This window comes from Melospiza melodia, chromosome 22, assembly GCF_035770615.1.
Source record: "Melospiza melodia melodia isolate bMelMel2 chromosome 22, bMelMel2.pri, whole genome shotgun sequence".
In the NCBI taxonomy this organism is placed as follows: Eukaryota; Metazoa; Chordata; class Aves; order Passeriformes; family Passerellidae; genus Melospiza; species Melospiza melodia.
The window spans coordinates 4,936,365-4,957,999 of record NC_086215.1 but is presented as its reverse complement, the minus strand read 5'-3'; the positions used below and the strand labels follow the sequence as shown (position 1 = coordinate 4,957,999).

The 21,635-nt window shown below is 47.7% G+C and overlaps 1 protein-coding gene across 1 annotated transcript; it reads left to right on the top strand.

Moving 5' to 3' along the window:
- The first annotated feature begins 694 nt into the window (after nt 1-694).
- On the top strand, nt 695-21,242 carry LOC134428202 (tumor necrosis factor ligand superfamily member 8-like). The gene is made up of 4 exons (XM_063174689.1): nt 695-920; nt 8,680-8,725; nt 19,778-19,852; nt 20,449-21,242. Exons 1-4 carry the CDS (start codon nt 783-785, stop codon nt 20,844-20,846), a joined length of 657 nt encoding a protein of 218 aa, XP_063030759.1. The 5' UTR covers nt 695-782; the 3' UTR covers nt 20,847-21,242.
- The last annotated feature ends 393 nt before the right edge of the window (nt 21,243-21,635 follow it).

Below are 21,635 nucleotides of genomic sequence, written 5' to 3'. Positions count from 1 at the left end.
CTGAGGTCCTTCCTCAACCACCTCTTCTCCAGCCTGAGCAAACCACATCTCCTCAGATGTCTCTCATAAGTCCTGCCCTTGGTGCCTTTTTCACCACTCTGGACACACCCTCAGAGTCCAATGTCCTTGTCCTGCTGAGGCGCCCAAAACTGCTCCCAGCACTCACAGTGCAGGAGAAAGCAGATCCATCTCCTCCCTCTCTCCCTCCCCTGGATGTGATGCCGTGCTTGGGGCGCCCCGGGGCACAGTGGGGCTGCCCAAAGGCCACCTGTGGATGCAGAGCTCTGGAGGTGGCTCCCTGTTGGGAGGCAGCGGAGCTTTCAGTGCACAACAGGAAGGCAGAGCTCGGGGCGACTCCCTGAGCCCAACTGCAGCTGCAGGGAGTATAAAATGAAAGAGAATTTGCATATCTGCCCATTTCACAGAGCCTGGGGCGGGGGATCGTGGTGTCTGTGCACCTTGTGACATCAGAAACCTCGGCTGCAGCGCAGGACCTCGGTGGAGAAATCCCTGAGCAAGAACATGAAGCTCCTTCCCCTGCTCACAGCTGCGTCCTGCCTCACGCCCCCGGGGCCCTCTCTCTTTGTACGGCAAGTGATGAAGTTTTTTTTCCAGATCACATGAGCCAGGATGAAGGGGGAAAATCCTGCCAGGAGCAGAGATGGGCTGCAACTTGAACCTGACCGAGGGGAGACACACAGCAGTGCCTGGAGAGCTATATAAGAACGTGCCAGGAACAGGAGCAAACACTTTCTCAGGTGAAGGACTCGCATGAATCAGCCATGAATGTGAATGAAGACACTGATTCCAGGAGGCTTGGAGCCACTAACAAAGTCTGTTTGTATTTCATCATCGCCACCCTGGGTGTGTTGCTTGTCTTTGCCTTGGCCACCATCATGGTCCTGGTCGTCCAGAGGACGGTAAGAGATTGATTCTCTTCTCTTCTCTTCTCTTCTCTTCTCTTCTCTTCTCTTCTCTTCTCTTCTCTTCTCTTCTCTTCTCTTCTCTTCTCTTCTCTTCTCTTCTCTTCTCTTCTCTTCTCTTCTCTTCTCTTCTCTTCCCTTCCCTTCCCTTCCCTTCCCTTCCCTTCCCTTCCCTTTTTCGTTCTGTGGCCAGAAGAACAGTTCCTACCTCTGTTATAAATGCACACACACATGAATTAGGGGAAAGATGAAACACAGACAAAAGAACTTCAGGAAAAGAGAACCTTCCTCCATAGACAACATTTATTCTTGGCACACAGTTCCTACTCTGTAAATGGAAAGAAAAGGCTCCTGACCAAGGAACCAAGCAGCCTCTGTCCCACCTGCTTTGGTGCGTGTCTCCTGCTGGCTCTTTGGAGAAGAACCTCAGTGTTTGAGAAGGTCTGGTCTGGTTCTCTGGAACGGATTGCAGCAGGACGCATGCACAGCTCTGTGACACCCTGTGGTACTGATGTGGTGAGGCAGAGCTGTCCCAAAGCACCCAGAGCAGTGCTGGGGGCCAAGGAGCTCCCTCGTGGCCCCTGTCCCCTCAGTCCTGCCTTGGGTGTGATTTTTAATGCACAGCCAGAGTTGTAGAAAGGATATCAGTGACACAAGGTCACACACGAACGACTCTTCCCTCTACCAACAGTCACTTTAACATCCTAAAATAAAATATTGCTCTTGAGTGGATCTGGGGTTGATGGGGAACCAGTGACAGCCAGAGTGGAGATGGATGGTTGTGAGGATAAAAAGTGGATTTCTGACCTTGTAGGGGCATTACCATCAACTTCACCAAGGTAAAATACCAGGTTAGAAGTTTTATAGTCTCTGAAATCTTATTGCAAAAATCAAAGTGCTGAGGTACCCCCACTACTGTTCACAGAGGGAAAGCTCCAGCACAGAGCTGCTGGAGGAACTGGCCATGGAAAACAAAATATGATCCTTTGACTCAATATTTTCTCTTGCTAAATTTACCCTGTGCAATTTGTGTGCCCGTGTATGCACATTACCCAGAAATTAAACCAGGAAGGCTTGACTGATACTCCTCCAAGAGAGGAATCATTTACCTGTAATCAGTGTTCTCCCAAAAGAGAAGCACTTTGAGGACAGTTAACATGAGACATGGGGCTTTTTAAGTGAGAAATAGTGGGCTATCAGGGGAGATCTTTAAAATAACAGTCTAGGTAATTACAGACTTGCCACAGCTTTGCTGTATAATGAGGCTTTCATTTGTACTGATTATGGAAGCAAGCATTAAATCACCTCTCCATCAGGATAAAGCAGTTACAGGAGTTGCCAGAGGAACAAGATTGCTGAAAGAGCCAAGGTTTTGACTTAAAAGAGTAATGACACCATTGCAGCTGCTTTGAAAACAAGCTTGGCTGAAGGAGGAAATACAAAGCTGAGGGCTGTGAGGAACAAATAAAATCAAGCAGCAATTTTACGCTCTGAGGAGAATTTGGCAGTGAAACCCAGATTGTGTTTTGCTCTCAGGGAGCTCAGAAGCAGAACAGCCACCCCCATCTGTGCCTGGTCCTGAACTCCCAGAGCAGAGAAGAAGGGTTGGTTCTGTGGGACAGGTTCCACAGGGAGCTCCAAAAACCCCTCAGCTCTGGCTGCACTGTCAGAGGGAAGTTGGGCTTTGGATATTTGGGGAATCTGAGCATCTCCAGCCCTTGGAGCCCTGAGCTGCTGTAGGGATCAGAGCACCACCAGCTGACTTCATTATTTTCTTTATAACTGACAAAAAAACCACTATTTTGTGTTATAATCTCCTTGGAGCAATGAGGTTTTCCCTCCAGATGTTGCCAGCTGGATTGTGTGTGTGAGTTCAGGGGTAACTTCACACCCTCCTCACCCTTTTATTTATATTTATGCTTTTTCCTCCTCACCCTTTTATTTCCCTCTGTTCCAAGGGGTGTTTGGGGGTCACAATGCAGTGGTTGGACCCTTGGGTGCCACAGCATTAAGAAATCTTGTGGTGACAAAATCAAACTGTCCCTGCCCCCATCACAGGCTGCCTTTTGATGAATTCATAATTGCCTAATTTAAGTTGAAGGAAGACAGACTGGAAAAGGAAAATCAAACTCTGCAGAAACCAGGCACTTGCAACCCCCACAATCTGAGTGCTCCAAAGAAGGGAAACACAACATGAAAGGCTGAATGAAAAAGGCAACTATGATTCAAAGCTGCTTCTCTGAATCCTACAGCACCTCTAACAGAGATTATCACACCTCCCCACTTTCCAGCACCCCAAGAAATTTCCTTTACGCCTTGTTTTTCAGAAGGGTGGCACAGCACATTAGTGCCATAGCTGGGAAGGGTCAATTTTAGAGCTAAACTGGTTTTTTGGAACTATTTGCAGTGCTGAAGTCAGTTCATTCCTTCAGCTTTCATCTGCAGAACCACTTGGCTTCAGGCCATTGTTGATCTTTCACAAGTGACTCAATTTTCCTCTGGAATGATCACAGTCTCTGTAAGGTGGTCTGGAGCCATCATTTTTCTTCTTAACACTGTTTATAAGTGTGTTAAACCCTCCACCCTTGTGCCTGCTGCATTCTTTGCTGGATATATGCGTATATACCCACCTCTGGAGATATTTGTGTGTATAGAGAGAGAGAGACATGGCAAAGCAGTGACAGAGAATGGGACAGGAAGGGCTGAAAAATGTCATTTTAAGGCACACAGACCCTCACAAGTCTGATGCTGTACAGAAAAGTTCATCAGACACCTGGGCCTCCCATTAACAAATTGTGTGGATGTCCAGAGTCCATGATCTGGGTTAGTCCATCACTGCTCTGGATTTTGTAGACTTCATTTATTGAACTTCTAAATTGTGTGGGGAAAACCTTTTATCAGCAGTGTGGCAAATACTAAAGGTCAGAGCAGGTTTTTCTATTTGCTGATCTGCTCTTTTAGGCTGTTAAGAACCTTTAGAAGTAGATTTGTGAATGACTCATCCAGCAGCCAGCACAGTTCTGCACTATTCATTGGGTTTTTATGTCTCCTAAAAACTCATTTTGGCCCTGGGTGCCCCCTCTTGTGGCAACCTTGACAGACAGGAAAATAAAATAAAATTTTAAAATAAAATTAAATTAAAATACTGAAAATTCCTCTAAAAGCAGTATTTTCATTCATTGAGCACTACAGGAAATCCAGGGAGGCATTTTAGGAGAAAACTGCCCTGGCCCAGCTCTTGCTGTGGATGTTGCTTTGGTCAGCACAGGAAAAACTGATTTTTACCATGTTTCCAGTGAGGCTCATTATCAGATGAGGGACAGTGGGGACAGTGCTCTGCTTTCTGCTCTTCTCATGTCCAGCTTCAGCCTTTGCCTCTTGGCACCTCAGGAGGAAGTGCCCCCAGCATCTTCTTCCCCAGCCAAAGCTGGGTCATAGAATAAAACCCAGAATCACTGAAAAGCCCTCCAAAATCATCAAATCCAACCTGTTCCCTGTAAGAGCGTCGGGGGTAGGATGGTGGGGATGGAGGGAGATGAGAAATCTCTGGAGCCAGGTCTGGAACTTGGGGTTTATTGCAAAGGACCTGGGTGCAGGGCCCTGCTGGGAGCTGCCAAAACACAGCTCAGAGCAGGACTGAGAGAAGAGAGGGGGAGAGGATGAGAGGGAAAGAGAGTAAAAGCATAAGAGAGTAAAAAAAGAGAATAAAAGGGTAAGAGAGCGAGGTTCCCATTACAATACAATAAATCTTCTTCTGTGTTGAATATTCTGATTCTCACTAACCAATCTAGTACAAGATACAAATCCTACAGCATTTCCAAACAGCCTATAAGAATCATTACATTACCACACTGTGTTACATTTTAAACCCTACAAACTCCTCTTTGGGCCCCTTCTGCCAAGCTGTAGGGTCTGCTCTGACCCTTGGGCCTGTCTGCAAGCAGAGGGTGTTGTTCCATCAAAAGGGGATCACCTTCAGCTGGCCACACCATTGTTTTCCAGTTGTTCAGTAACAGGTATCTCAAAGCTTGCTTTCATTTCAATCTGATTTAGTTTCCATATTCTCAAAATCTTTTGCCAGGCAATCATATTTATAAGGCTTTTCTGTTTCATATTCCCCAACAGTTCCCCATCCCCTCTTGTCCCCAGCCCAGAGCACTCAGTGTCACCTCCAGCCCTTCCTTGGACTCCTCCAGGGATGGGCACTCCAAACCTCCCCGGGCAGTGCCAAGGCCTGACCCCCCTTTCCATGGGGAAATTCCTGCTGAAATCATGGTGGTGAGAGGCTGAGCAAGAACACGGGAGAGCCTTGGGGCCTCTTTTGGAATAGAAGCATTTTCTTTGAGGGCAGGGGACCAAAGACCTCCTGCCCACAGAGCTGCCATGAGGACCTGCTCCAGGAAAGCCCAGCCCTGTTATGGTCACTGGTTTGGGGGAATTTCCTTGGATTTCTAGAGTAAATAAAGACTTCACAGAATCCCAGAGCAGTTTGGGTTGGAAGGGATCTTAAATCTCATCCCATCCCACCCCTGCCATGGCAGGGACACCTCCCACTGTCCCAGGTGCTCCCAGCCCTGTCCAGCCTGGCCTTGGGCACTGCCAGGGATCCAGGGGCAGCCACAGCTGCTCTGGGCACCCTGTGCCAGGGCCTGCCCACCCTCACAGGGATCAGAGGTGTCTGGTTCAATGAATATTCACTATTGTGACCCAGGAATTTAGAATGACCCTTTATTCTGCCTCAGCTTGAGAAAGCTTCTTGTAAAATGATTAAGAGAAAGAAGGAATAAATCACTTTCACTGGCATCTGATTGTAATTTTCTCTAATAAAGCAAACTCAAATTATTCTGCTTGTTGAGGAAAGACTGAGCTCTTTCATCACCAGCCCCCAGATCACTCCAGACAGGGTGAAATTTGTTGTCTTGAATTTTTTCTTAGCTGGCACTGTGGAATTTAATCTGTTTGGGCTCCTCCTGTGTGCCTCTTTGCATTCCAAATGACAGCATTACATGTGACATTCTTGCTGCTGGAAAAGAAAGAAATAACACCAGTAATATCTCAAAGGAAGTCCTAAAGGTTTATTTCAGTATCTACTCAATTGTCACTAAAATAAATTGCTTTGCTATGTGCTGGGAGCCTTCCCAGGTGAGAACACAATGCCTTTAGTCCATTTTAATTTTGTTTTTATGCCCTAAATGTAGAGCAGGCTCTGAGCCACCAGCAAGGCAAACACCTCCCTGGCTGCCTGATTTCATTGAGTGCAATCTCACTGGGGGCAGAGCCCCCTTTTTCTGTCACCTGAAATATCCTGAATTCTCCACAGAGAGCAGGAATGTTCAGATATTGCATTGAACAGCAACACTTCCCTGTGCCCTGAGTGTGTGTGAGACAACAGCCCAGGGCAGGGGCAAGGGAAGGGGATGAGAGGTCCTGGCAGAGATTCCTGGGGGTGTTTTCAGCCCAAACCCTGCTCAGTTTAATATTTGGTGATAGGTGATGAGATCCATGAGAGCTCCCAAGGGAGGAGGTTGTGTCAGGGCCAAAAAGCTTGGAAATCTCCATTTTTGCAAATTCCATCTCTGGGTTCCTGTTCTTCTGCTGTCCAGCACCTCCCTGCCCAGCTCAGGAAGGTCACCTGGAGAAATATTGGCTCAGGAGGTGACTCTGCCCTGCCTTACACAGGTGTGGGGAGAGAAAATGAACAAATTACTGATCTCCAAATTCCCGGAGAATCACAGAATCATCCAAACTGGGAGAGAGCCCCAAGATCAGTGAGTCCAACCATTAAATTGTCACTGCCCAGTCCCCTGGGAGCAGCTCTGCCACCTCTGCAGGACACAGCATTTGGCACCAGACCAAAGGATAACAACTCTCTGCTGGGAGCAGATGTAGCTCCACATTCTGCTGTTCAAACGTGGCCACACGAAGCCAAAATCTAGTTTAAAACCTTCCTAAACATTTAAGATTAGAACATTAAGTACCACAAACAACCCAACACAGCTTTTCTCTTTGTCCATCCACCTTCTTTCTCCCCCCACCACCCATTAGCCACTTCTGACACAGAAATGAGGGGTATGTGCTGTAACACCACTATGGAGGAAGCTGTTCCTACCACAGCAGGAGATGTCAGATGTTGTCTTAAAGCTAGTAGAGCTTCCTAAATTTCTCCTTCCTGGATGTCCTGGTGGGTCACTGAACAGGGAGGTGCTCAGACGGGTCACTGGCAGGGCTCAAGGAGCAGCTGGGAGAGGTTTTAGGTCCTGTGGTTTAATTTTAGGTGATGAGGAGCAGGGAGAAGGACTCAATGATCCTAATGGATCCCTTTCAGTGTGCTAAGCTGAACCTGATTAGCCTGCACAATTAACCCAGGTAATTTGCAGCCAGGTAAGAGGAGCTGGTTCAGCCCAGCCTGAGCAGAGCCCACTCTCTCTGTCACTGAAATCCCTGTGGGATCACCCAGGGTGACACTGAAGGGATGTGACACACAATGAGGAACTGTGGGAATAAATCACAGGGACTCCATTTCCTTCCTGGTGGAAAAAGCCCAATTTTAATCACAGAACTCCTTTTTATACAGTTTTACAGGCCTCACGTGAGACTCCCATTGGTCAGCAGCTTTCTTGCCAATCACTTTATTGGTCAGTAACAAGTTGTTATTCTGTATGGATTGGTCAATCCAACCCTGAGTGAGATGTGCAGGAAAAGTTCTTTGTGAGAGATAGTTTCATTTTTCTATCTAACAGTATATAAACTTTATATTATATTTATTACTTATTTATATTTATATATAAATATATTAAATCTATATAAATCTATATTGATATATTGATATATTTATTTTCTATTATATTTATTATATATTTATGTTTTATATATAATATATATTTATTTTATATATATTTATTATATATTTATATTTTATATATATAAAATATATAAAGTTTATGCAGGTGTAAGTTGGTTTTTAGCCAGGAACAGATTGTTATGCTAATGAACTGCTCACACCAGGATTGCTTCCACATGGGAACTTACACAATGCCAGCTTGACTTAGAAGAAATGACAGTCCAGCCAGAGCAAGCCTAATTTTATATGGCTTTTCTTTATAATTTTTTTATTTTATGAGTTTTTTTTTTTCTTTATAATTTTTGATTTTATGAGGCTTTTCTTTACAATTTTTCTTATAACCTACAACAAGGAACTCCCAGTGCTTTGCTCAGCTGTTGGGAGAACATTTTGCCCCTTGAGGGTGTTCATGAGGTGCCAGGTGCTCTGGGGCTGTGTCTGGGTGACAGGAAGGTGTCATCAGAGGGAATCCTGCTGCATTTCACCCCTGGAGCTGGTTTTCTGGGAATTTCTCATGACATGCTGACTGAGGAGAACTTCCTGTGCCATTTTCACCCTTGGTTTTACACCTCAGCAAGAATTAGGAGGAAAGGTGAGGTAGGACATCACTGTCATGCTCAGACCTGTTTGGGGCTTTGATGAACTTTCCCAGCACTTGGCTCTCCAGGTTGTCCAGTCCCTGAAAGACACAGAGAGGGATTTTTTTTTTTTTAGGATTTGTGCTTCTGAAACATCCCCAACAGAACCCACATAATTTTCTTACTATGCTGAAAAAATCTGGCTGTGTGAAAAATGTCGATTTTCTATGTTAGAATAAACCAGAAATGTTTCAGATCCACAGATGCATGGATACCCAGTGAATTGGGTATTTCCCATTCTCAGAATAATCCAACTCTACTCTTTCCCCTCTTTCAGGAAGCTGATCCTGCCATGGAGGGCATCAAAAACCCCATCAGGACAGGTAAGACCCCTAAGGAACACAGGCAATTTGTCATATCTCTAATGCAAATATTTCCCAGGGGCACAAATAAGTCAATTGTGCTTAACATTTAACATTTCCAATAAAGGCTCCTGTTGGTGAAAAGTTGAATTAGTGAGGAAAAAATGAAAACAAGAAAAAAGCTTTCCATTTACTCAGTACATCTGGGTAAGTGTATGGCTGGGGAAATAACAAATATTTCTGAATATGCCCTGGGGTGTCTGTTCCAAAGAGCTTTTTGTTAGGAGATGTAAACATCACTCTGATTTTAAAGTCTTATTTTAAGTGCTGGCTCTTGCAAATGTGTGTAAAGTCCTCATCTGCACGAGGGAGGGGTAAAAATGTGTTTGAGATATTCCAAAACAGCTCTTGGTTTGAGGGGAAAAGAGAGAAGGGAATGGGTGGGTCGAGAATGGACAAGGGAAAACCAGAAGCAAAAGGAACAAGTCAAGGAATTGGAACAGGCAGACTGTGAGCACAGGGAGCCTGAAATAAGAAAATCTGTCTAGTAGAGACACTTTACCAAAATTCTGCTTTGCCCTAGCATGAATCAGGAGCACTGTTTATGTCACTGACACTGTGACATGAGCCTCACACAGCTCTCAGCACCAGTATCTGACTCCTTGCAAATGCAAGTTGGTGCCCAGTCCCATATATGTATATACATATATAACATAAATAAACCATGTATATTTTTATATATATATATGTATATATGATTTTATTTCAGCTGAAGCAACTCGTGCAGCTGGTTTTGCTCCTCACCAGCAGCTGGCAGGTGCCAGGCAGGAGCAGTGTGCTCTCCCCAGGAATGGCCAGGATGCTTTTTCATCAGCCAGAACATTTCTGTCTTTAGGTCTATACCAATCTGAGGCAGCCTCCTGCTCTGAATTTCCCAATTCTGCTGCTCAGTGTGAGATGATGCATTAGTGAGGGACCAAAGGGGGCTGCTGGTGAGAGCCCACCCCAGGAGGAGCTGCTGAAAGTTGGTTTTAGTGCATTGAGATGCTCTCCCAGCCCATCAGTCTCTGTTGGAGGGTAACAGAGCATTCAAGTGGGAGCAAATTGTCAGGGCTTTTTATTTTCCTCTTAAAATGCATAAAGCAGAGCTTAGTAATTATCAGCAGAGAGATGGGGAAGACTTTGAGGTGATCAAAGAATCCAATTTTATTGTGGGAGACAAATGTTTATGTACTATTTTAGGGAGACTACTAATGCTTTACTACAATGATTGGGTTAAAGATCACATAAACAAACTCACACATTTTAAACATCTCTTGCTTGCAGAAGTCTGATGTAATTTTCATTTTCTGGTAAACCAGTCTGAATCTTCTTGCATTTCGAATCCTCAGTTTGCTCTTGCCAAGGCATTTTATCAAATCTCTTCTAAGAAGGTCCAAAGTACTCTCTGTTTTCTGTACCCCAACAATTAATTGATATACCCAGTGGGTAATTTACTGAGGGCCTCTCACAGGAAGCTCTGTCAGCTGCTGGCACCCAAGCAGGGATTGTGGCCACTGCTGCCAGGTCCCACCCAGAGGCAGGAGCAGGTCAAACATTCAGGAAAGGGACTGAGCTGAGGCTGGAGTTGCTGTGGATTCAGATTTGGATCCATTCTGCCTCCCAGGCAGCCCAGATGGAAACTGGGTGTGGTTTGTGGCCATGAACCAAGGCTCCTGCACTGTTAAAATGGGCAAGGGAGTGAAAAACCAGTGTCACTGGAGTCTGTGTACAAATCACAAACAGGACAGGGCTGCTGAGGAACGTGCCTTGAGCTGTTTGATTTTCCAGCATCTGCCTCATTACATGATTATGACAATGGGAAGATGCCAGCAGCTCACATCCTAGGCAGCAGACCAAGAACTTAATGTTACAACTCACTTTATCAGTTTTTTGACCAATCACACAAAGCCAAAGCACATTGACAGTAGTTCTGTCCAAGCACTCTAAGCACATGTACCTTTGATTAAACAATGCTTGCTTGTTTCAAATACAATACCTGCTTGTGAGCCTTAAAACACAACACACAGAGCTCCATTATTAAGCTTCAAACTTCCTAATATCTTGCTAGATAAACTTTCTGCAGCTTAGAGAGCGATTCTAGACAAGTGTTAATACACAGATCATTGTTCTATTTGTCCTTGCTTTTCTACATTTTACATAATTTTTCTGCTGACCAATCTCATGGCTACTGCTTAGCTCTAATCACAGTTTTACTTCCTCTAGAGCCTGTCTTTTGCAGCTTTCCCAAAACCCTCTGATTTTGTGGATTCCCACAACCAGCATTGCCCAGCTGGGCGCTCAGCCTGGCTCCAGCCCTGTGGCAGTGCCAGCACCTCAGGGATGCTCTGGGGGACACAGCCCCAGCCCTGGAGGTGTTCCAGGCCAGGCTGGACAGGGCTTGGAGCAACCTGGGATAGTGAGAGGTGCCCATGGATGAGCTTTAAGGTCCCTCCCAGTCCAAACCATTCCATGATCCTGTGACACAATTCTGTGCTGGGTCCAGCTGAGGTCACTCAGGCAGAGACCTCACTGAGCAGCAGCCCAGCCCCAGCCACAACAGGGATTCATTGTGTCTTATTAAAGCGGGGAAATGCCATGATTTCATTTCAATCCCCAATGAGATTATGTTCTATTGTTAGCTAAACACCAGTGGGCACTAAAGCAGATTTATGGGAGTTTTCCAGCCCTGACTCAGCTGTCAGGCCCCAATGGATGGGCTGCAGGAACCCACAGGCACAGGCTGAGAGGGATGCAATGTCAGCTCATTAAATGTTTGTGAAAAATGGGATCAGTCTCCTCCAATGCTCCGTGCCACTGTCTGTGCAGTACCTGAGCAACAGGGGGGAGGAATCCATCACCAAGTGTTTGTGAAATGTTCTTTCTGTGGAAGCATTTCTCTGCAGAAACTCATCCCCATTTCACAAATAACAAATCATCCATTAGTGTGGATCTGAGGGGTATTGTTAAGTTCATTTTTTAGAGGGAAAATGAACTCACAGACAGATTGATGACCTGGAAAGGTACAGCCCTCATCATCTCCTTGCTGGCCTCTGAGCCTCATTTCACTGGGAATTGTGTAATCTGGGCTGATGGCTTTTCTTGTTATTTGAGCTGCAAAGATTTGGTATCAAAATATCTTCTCATTTACAAAAGGGAAAAAAATAAAACCCTGCAGATACAAATGAACACACACACACAATTTATAGGTATTTTTCTCTGACACTCGACAAACCAGGAAAAGAAATCCAGCACCCTGCTTTCAGTTTTAATGGGAAATTTGTTCCCAAAAAAAATGTGGCTCTGAGAAATTAATAAAATACAGGTGACAGTCTCAAACCTGCTACTGTAGAGAAAATCAGGCTGAAGCCAATGAGCCAAGGAGCCTTTCCAGATCTGCAGCTGTGTCTGAGAGCAGTTTGGCCTTCTGCAGCCAAATCTGATCCCAACACTGTGAGAAGCAGCTGAGGGAGCTGGGAAAAGGAGAAAAGGAGAAAAGGCCTCTATCAAGAGCAGAGTGGCCAGCAGGACCAGGAGAGTCATTTAATGTCCCCTTCCTGGGCACTGCTGGGGCACCTCAGGGGCTGTGTCCAGTCCTGGCCCCTCCTGGCAAGGGGGACCCTGAGGGTCTGGAGCCCCAGGAGAGGCTGAGGGAGCTGGGAAGGGGCTCAGCCTGGAGCAAAGGAGGCTCAGGGGGGCCCTTGTGGCTCTGCACAGCTCCTGACAGGAGGGGACAGCCGGGGGGTCGGGCTGTGCTCCAGGGAACAGGGACAGGAGCAGAGGGAATGATCTCAAGGTAGGCCAGGGCAGGCTCAGGGTGGACACCAGCAGGAATTTCCCCATGGAAAACGTTGTTAAACATCAAATGGGGCTGTCCAGGGAGGTTTGGAGTGCCCATCCCTGGAGGTGTCCCAGGAAGGGCTGGAGGTGGCACTGAGTGCTCTGGGCTGGGGACAAGGTGGGGATTGGGCACAGGTGGAACTAGATGATGTGGAAACCTTTTCCAGCCTAAATGATCCTGGGGTTCTAAACTGGCTGCTGTTTTATTCATGGCAGCCACAAAAGCAGAGTGTGTTTTCCCTCACCTGGCTGATTCCCTAATTCATCAGATCTGGCTCAGCTGAGCCATCGAGGCTCAGAGCAAGCTCCAGATGAGCCAGAGACATCCTGATCACATCCCTGCCATGCCTGCCCTGCTCCAGGGAACAGGGACAGGAGGAGAGGGAAGGGCCACAGGAATTTGCATCAGGAGGGAACCAGCAGGAATTTCCCCATGGAAAGGGTGATCAGGCCTTGGCAGAGGCTGCCCAGGGAGGTCTGGAGTGCCCATCCCTGGAGGTGTCCCAGGAAGGGCTGGAGGTGGCACTGAGTGCTCTGGGCTGGGGATGAGGTGGGAACCAGGCACGGCTTGGATTTGATGATCTTGGAAGTGTTTTCCAACCTCGATGACCCTGTGATTGTGTGATGACAATGCAGGGCATCAGACACCCATCCCACAGCAGTGGCTTCCTCAGAAATGGATATTTCACACTAAGCCAAAAAGGTTTTCCCTTGTGAGCCTCAGTCCAGGCAGGTGTCTGGGTGCATAAATGTGACCCAGAGCAGTTGTGTTTCTCAGGTTGAAAAACCCTGGGCAAGCCTGGACTTGTAAATGCTAGAAGGAGTGCAGAGGCCTCCTGCAGGCCAGCATCTGGGGAAATGCACACACACAGCCAGGGTGGGGCTGTGGGCATCACAGCTGGGCTGATGGGCATTGCTCAGAGTGCTCAGGGGTGGCTCTGCCCTCTCCCCAACAGTAAAAACACAAGCTATATGTGAATATGTATAAATATATATGTGTGAATAAATATGTATATATGAATAGATATAAATATATATGAAAACATATATATTTATGTTTATATTTATATTTATATTTATATTTATATTTATATTTATATTTATATTTATATTTATATTTATATTTATATTTATATTTATATTTGTGACCTATTTACATTTATAAACTATATTTATATTTACATTTATGTTTATGTTTAATAATAACTCATGATATTATGTGTCCTTTGCTACACTGACAAGCAGGCAGAGATTTGGAGAGTTTTAACCTGAAATTCCACAGGTTTGGCAGTACTCAGGTGTGCAGTGAGGAATTCATCAGAGGTTCTTCCTAAATTTGGTGGGGGAAAAAATGGATATTTCTTTAATTTCTGGTTTTGGAGGGAAATTTGGCAGCTGAGTTCAGTCCCCTTCAGGCCTGAGTGGCAGCTCTGGAGGTCCAAAGGCTCTCGGTGTGTGTGTGACAGGCACAGCCCAGAGCTCTGTCACAGAGCCCAGCAGGGGATGTCACCCAGCTGTCACTTGTCACAGCATCACAGGCTGGGCCAGTCCCTTGGCTGCTGTTTGCAGGGCACTGAACTGGCAGGAGAGGGTTAAAATTAGACACAGGGACTTCAGGGAGTGGCTGCTGAGAAATAAAAATAAGGCAAATTCAGCTAACTCTGGCATGCTGCAGAGATGTGTGACATCACCTTGCCTAATTCCATAAGCACTTAAATCCACGGGGGTTACAGAGGAATCAAAAGCTGTTTGTTGCCTGCTTTTCCTTCTTTACCTCACAGAATAAATCAGGGTTTTGCCCTGCTCCTGTGCCTGCCCCCCAGCCAGAGGTGATGCCACCCCCTTGGCAGTGGAATGTCACCTGTGGGACATGGCTGGGAGCAGGACAAGCCTCAGGAGCCCCCCTCGAGGGGCTTTCCATGCCTGGGTAGCAGCACCCTCCATGCTGACAGAGCCACTTTCAGCTCGTGGTTTCAGTGCCCTTTGCTGGTGCTCCTTCAGACCCGTCTCAGAGGTGGGGAAACTGAGGCAGCCAGCAGAGAGAACTTCCCCAGCACAGCCACATCCTCTGGGACCTGTCTGGCAGCAGCCCTTGTGTCCTCGTGTCCCTGAGCCCTCCTGGCTGGACATGGTGCTGCTGTGTTTTGATGCTCTGAGAGAACCCCAGGGGTTCATTTTGTACCTCAGGGTGAAATTCTGGGGTTTCAGTGGAACTGCAGCTTCTCTAAGATCCATTTCCCAGCCCCATTTCACAGTCCCGTTTCCCAGCCCCATCTCTCAGTCCCATCTCTCAGCCCCATTTCCCTCTCTCTTGGACAGCAGTGTGCTCCTGCTCACCACAAAAATCTTTCAACTACTGAAATCAGATAAATATCACATTTCCCTGTCCCATTTCCCAGTCCCATTTCCCAGCCCCATCTCTCAGCCCCATTTCCCAGCCCCTTTTCCCAGTCCCATTTTCCAGCCCCATCTCCCAGTCACTTTTCCCAGCCCTTCTTCCCAGTCCCATCTCCCACCCCCATTTTCCAGTCCAATCTCACAGCCCCATTTCCCAGCCCCTTTTCCCAGTCCCATTTTAGCCCCATTTTTTCTCAGTGGGGAAAAGCTGCATGGACCTCCTGGAAACAGCCAGGCTGTTTTCCTTGGAGCTGCACCCTTTGGATGCCCATCCTCCCATAAAAGGGGTCAAAAGAGTCAAAAATAAGTGATCTCCTGATAACTTTTTTAGGGTTTCCCCCTGAGACCCCTCCCTAACCCAGCAGATTTCCTTAAAGCAGAAGATCTGCAGTGGCTGTGCCTCACAGCACACAGTGAAACACAAACCAGTGTGTTCTCCTTGCTCCTTAGCCCCAGATGTAGCTTTGTTTTTCCTCCTCTCACAGTATTTTAAGCCCATCTAATCCCATTGACTGCAGAGGGATTAGCTCTGATTTACACCATGACTCGTGCAGAGCCAATTAGGCCATGTGAGCACATCCATCGATCAGTCCTGAAGGGAATTTCAGCTTCTCTTGGCTTGAACTGAAATGTTTCAGATAAAAGAATTAACTTGAGAAATAAAAGTAGAAAACAGTTATAAGCTGCCTCAGCAGAGTGAGGACCAGACCTGTCTCTCTAAAACAAATTTTTTTCCATAATTTCCTTTCTGACTAATGCAGCTGATGTCACCCACTTTAAACACAAAACTTGCTGACAGCAGTAAATGCTAAATACAGCTCTGGAAATGCACAGTGCAGCCATGTCAGAGAGGGGAGATCTCTGGAGAATCCATGGACACCCTGAGCAGCTCAGGGCAGCTCTGGGCACTTTGTGGGCAGGCTCAGCCCTTGGCTTGGCACAGTATGCAGGGCTGCTGCTGCTGCTGCTGCAGCAGGGGATTTTCAGCCTTTGGAGGGTAAACCCCCTAAATGCCACTGAGTTTCTGTAAATAATCTCCCCCTTCCTGCACACACAGAAGTGTGAGTGGGCTCAGGGTGCTGATTGTGTTACCAGACTCTTGTTATCACCACAGCTGAAATAAGGGCCACAAGGGTTTCTGCCCATCCTAAGCCATATCTCCACATCTCTGCCTGTGCCCTCACTAAAACACCAAATTGACATGACTAACACCAGGAAAGCAGGTTTTGGTTTTTCTTTGGGGATTTCCAGAATGGTGAAGGGACTTTGGTACATAACTTACTCATTCTTGGAGAGCAGTGAGCTCCTGCTCACCACAAAAGTCTTTAAACTACTGAACTCAGATGAATATCGCATTTTTTTCAAGATATCCACAGTTTCTGTCTCCAGTGGAGTGTGCAAAGGGTGCAATACACAACACACCAACCCCCTCCAGTCGGGGGAACTTGGGTGTGGGACCAGCTTCTCCCAATTTGTCCATCTTTGTTATCAAAACTCCCTCAGAAATCAGGTCATGTAGATACAGCAAGGGTCTGGAGATTTAAATCTCTTATCATTACCCCAGTTTCAGAAATCCTATGAAATTTAAGATCCTTATCCCACACTGCATATAAATAGAGCTCTTGTTAGAATCACTGAACCACAGAATATCCTGAGCTGGGAGGGACTGAAGGGATCATTCAGTGCCAGCCCTGTCCCTGCCCAGCCCCCCCAGCAGCCCCAGCCTGGGCACCCCTGGCAGCGCTGCCCAAAGGCTCCTGGAGCTCTGGCAGCCTCGGGGCCGTGCCCATTCCCTGGGCAGCCTGGGCAGTGCCAGCACCCTCTGGGGGCAGAGCCTTGCCCTGAGCTCCAGCCTGAGCTGCCCTGGCCCAGCCCCAGCCGTGCCCTGGCTCCTGTCCCTGGCCCAGAGCAGAGATGGGAGCTGCCCCTCGGGAGGAGCTGCAGCCCCGGGGAGCTCTGCCCTCACTCTGCCCCAGCTGAACAACCCCAGAGCCCTCAGCTGCTCCTCATGGGCCCCTTCTAACCCTTCACCATCCCCGTGTCCCTCCTTTGGACCTTTAGATCTTTCTTTCATTGTGGCTCTCAAAAGTGCCCCCAGGGATTGAGGTGAGGCCACACCAGCACCGAGCAGAGTGGGACATGTGAGGATCATGACACACAACATGTAATGTCAGGTTTTAGTAGAACTCAGTTTTGTGCATTAACTGCTCCTTCAGAGACCCTTGTAGGATTGAAGACTGTGGTATCAGTTTTATAACAGAGTCACTTCAAAACTTCAGAGTTTTGTGTACCCAGGGAGAGGGAGTATTATTTTTAAAAGCTTTACTGAAATGCCTTCCTGCTTTCTTCTTGGTGTTCAGCTGTGGAATGGAACACAGAAAATTCCCAGTTTGCCATCTGAGCTCCTGTGCACTTCCACAGCCACAGCAGGGCCAGGAGATGTAAAGGAGAGCAAATGCAAGGATAAATAACCATTCACCTGTCAGGCTGCAGCACTGGGATGTGCACTGTTTTCCTGGATGGACACACCTTGTCCGTGTGTCCATCCACCTGTAGACCTAGGGGACAATTCTGTGTCATGCAGAATAAAGACAGAATAATCACAGAATCATTGACTGAATCATAGAATGGTTTGGGTTTGAAAAGACCTTAAAATTCATCTCATCCCACCCCTGCCATGGGCAAGACACCTTCCATTGTCCCAGGCTGCTCCAAGCCCTGTCCAGTCTGGCCTTGGGCACTGCCAGGGATGGATAATCAGTGCCATTAACTGAACATCTAGTGTGGTGAGAGGAGGAAACACAGAGAGGAGATAGAAGGCAGGAATATGGATGGAAAGGAGGTGAAATGCAAGGGGGAGAAGTGGGGAGCTATTGTAAATCAAAGATGACTCTGATGAAATGGAGAGAGAAAGACGCATCTGACTCCATCATCAGAAGGCTAATTAATCACTTTATTATACTGTACTACGTACATTGTATCTAAACTGAACTGCCCTGCACTCACCTGTGTTCACCACTGCTCACCCTGCACTCATCACCTCTGATTCTCTCCCCACTGTCCCATGACAGTCCCACACACACCTGGCCCTGACAGGCCAAGGGAACCAAACATCCTCACTGTGGGTAAACAATCTCCATATTGCATTCTGCTTTGGCACAACACGGGCACAGCAAGCAAGATAAGAATTGTGTTTTCCTTCTTCTCTGCTTGTCTCACAGCTTCTCTCTGTTCAGAGCCATGTAAATACCACAGGGAGCAGGGGCTGGGATGCAGGATCTGGATCACAGGGATGCGGTGCCAAGACACCGGGATGAAGTGTCGGGATGCGGGGAATGGGACAGTGGGATGCAGGGGATGGGACACCGGGATGCGGTGCCGGGACTCGGCTCCTCCGTGCTCTGCGGGCGCCTGCAGTGCCGGGCACGGCCGTGGGATGGAGCCGTCCCCGCGGCCGTGGGATGGAGCAATTCCTGCGGCCGTGGGACGGAGCAGCCCGCGAGGCAGTGGGAGGGAGCAATACCTGCATCCCGTGGGATGGAGCCATCCCAGAGTGGCGTGGGACGGAGCAGTTCCCGCATGCCGTGGGAGGGAACAGATCCCGCGGCTGTGGGATGGAGCAGTTCCCGCATCCCGTGGGACGGAGAAGCTCCCGTGTCCCGAGGGATGGAGCCGTTCCTGTATCCCGTGGGATGCAGCAGTTCCCGCAGGACGGAGCAGTACCCGAGGGATGGAGCAGCTCCTGTATCCCGAGGGATGGAGCAGCTCCTGTATCCCGAGGGATGGAGCAGCTCCCAAGGGACGGAGCCGTCCCCCCTGGGGCAGTCCCTGCTCCTCCCGGTCCCGGCGCTTTGGATTCGGGCCATTCCCGGGCTCGGACCCGCGGCTTGGGGCGGGCTCGGGGTGTGCGGGGGGAGCGGGGCCGGCTCGGCCCCTCCAGCAGCAGCGTTCGGGTCCCCGGTGCCCAGAGCAGCCCCTGGGTCCCTGGCAGTGCCCAAGGCCAGGCTGGACAGGGCTGGGACAGTGGAAGGTGTCCCTGCCATGGCAGGGGTGGAACAGGATGAGCTTTAAGGTCCCTTCCATCCCAAAGCACTCTAGGATTTTATAAACATCCTAAAGTCCTGGTGAAATCCACATTTTAACCGTGAGGGAACAGAGCAACATTCCAAAAGCACCCAAAGAGCCATTTTCAGCACTATGTCCCACTTAAATGTTCAAAAGCTTTCTGTAATTGCACCACAAAAATATCTTGGTTAAATAAAACTTACGTGCACATAATTTCTTTTTCATAGAATCAGAGAATCCCAAACTGGTTTGGGTTGGAAGGGACCTTAAATCCCATCCCATCCCACCCCTGCCATGGCAGGGACACCTCCCACTGTCCCAGGCTGCTCCAGCCCTGCCCAGCCTGGCCTTGGGCACTGCCAGGGATCCAGGGGCAGCCACAGCTGCTCTGGGCACCCTGTGCCAGGGCCTGCCCACCCTCACTGTAATTCCTCCTTGTATCTATTCCAAATACACGCTCTTTTAATTTAAAACCATCACTCTTATTTTTAAGAAGCAGGGTAAGGAATTTAATTTTTCACAGCTGAGAGCTGCAATCTGCCAGAGCTTTAGGTTGTTACAGATTTACCAGCTGAGTGACACTGCTCTGAATTCCCTGGGCAGCTCAGATATCCTCAGCCGAGGAGTAAGAACCATGCTGGAAGTGGGGTACCAAGTGCTGGCTGCATTTTATTGTACCAAAAAATTAAAGAAAAGCTCAGAAGCGATGAGTTAATCTGTTGTTTTCTTCAGGTAACACCTTTGAAGACTATTTGAGGATCCTACAGAGTGTTCCAGCAGCCAATGGAACTGCTGCCTACATGAGAGGTCAGCGGGGAGTCCAGGGGGGAAGAGGGTTGGGAAAAGGAAATTTCAGAGCTGTCTGAAAAGCTGCTCATGTCATTCACACTGGTTTACTAGCAAATAGCCTTTTTTTCCAAAATGGCATTTTATAGGAAAAAATTCCTTAGCTCTCTTGGAATGTGATTGGCAAACCCCTATCTGATAGTAGAAACTTTTATTTTAACTTGATAAACATAAAAGGAAATAAAGATTCAACTTCTGCATACCCACAGAGGAAGGTACACCTCAATGAGCTGTCCATTTTTCATGAATTATAGAAAGTACATGAATGTACACCTCTAAGAATTCCCTTCAAATGCCAAGTGGGGAAATAATGGAGATGAACACTCATGCATTTCGCTGTCCTGGATTTCCCACGGGCTGAGTAAATCCTTGGATTTTTTAGTGCCCCACCTCCATGTGTGAGCTCCCAGCTGTCTTTCCAGGGGTTTTCCTGCAGTTTCCTGCAGGAAGCCATTGGGCAGGTGTCTCCTTTTAGCAGGAAACCCTGCTGGAGGTGTCCTAGGGCTGAAGGGAGCTCGGTGGAGCTCAGAGCTAACATCCCTTTGTTCTCCCTGCAGTGTCCAGGACAGTGAACAGCTCCAAGCTGAGCCTGGTGGAGAAGGGGATCTGTGAGGGCATCGAGTGCCAGAGCCCAGAGCTGGTGATCAGGGAACACGGCCTCTACTTGATCTTCTGCAACTTGAACTTTCACTTTCCCAACTGCTCCAAGAGCCCCATCGACCTCAAGATCGAGCTCCTGGTGAACAACAGGGTGGACAGGCAGACGTTGTCCACGTTCTGTGCCTCAGAAACGTGCCAGGACGAGACTTTTAAGACCTTGATCCAGCTACACTTGACACACCTGGACAAGGAGGACAAAGTATCAGTGACACTGAACCATCCTGAGTTCCTGAATGATGTTTCTCTTCCCAATGAAAACGTTCTTGGGGTCTTGAAGTACAACGATGAAATGTGAGCAGCTCCCTGACCTCCCACTGCTGCCCAGACCCTTCCTCTGAACACCAGCCTGCTTTCACTAGGCACCACCTTGGTTTAAATTTCACACCTCGCCTCATCCCTAGGGTGAACAAGGAACTTTGAGAGTGTCCCAGAAAAACAAACACTGAAGAGCCGCAGCTGCCAGGTTCCCTGGCCTGGTTCTGGGTGGGATTGTTGGACTATCCAGCACATAACCCACCAAGGGTTCTTCAAAATAATCTGTGCAAACACAGACTAAAACCCAGCCAGATCATGGCAAGAATCCACAATACAGAGATTTTTAGGGCCATAAACTGCTGGCACATGTGCTCAGGACATGGGGAAATGTGTTTAACTCTATTTTATGGAGTAGTGTTTTAACCCAGTCTTTCCAAAAACCCAACAGTCAAAGCTTGTAGTCAAAGCTTTTCTTTACCACGGCCACACAGTGACAACTCTGGAGCAGATTCATTGTGCAACAGCAGAAATGATGAAATTATTGACTATTGGGCTGGTAGCTGAAACTCCGGGGCAGGACATAGGAGATTTGGGATTTACAGGATATTTCTGGGCTGCATTCTGCTATGGACTTTATGTCGTTTCTTTCAAGTGTCTTCCTTGTCACTATTTATCCATCTTTTCTATTTAAATATAAAGCTCTTTGGGACAGAATTTGTCTAAGCAGAGTACTCAGCCTCCGTTTTCCCCTGGGTTCTCAGACCTTTTTTACGTTCAACATTAAAACAGCAATGGAGTTGCCAATCTGGCAGATAGCAAAGTCCATCAG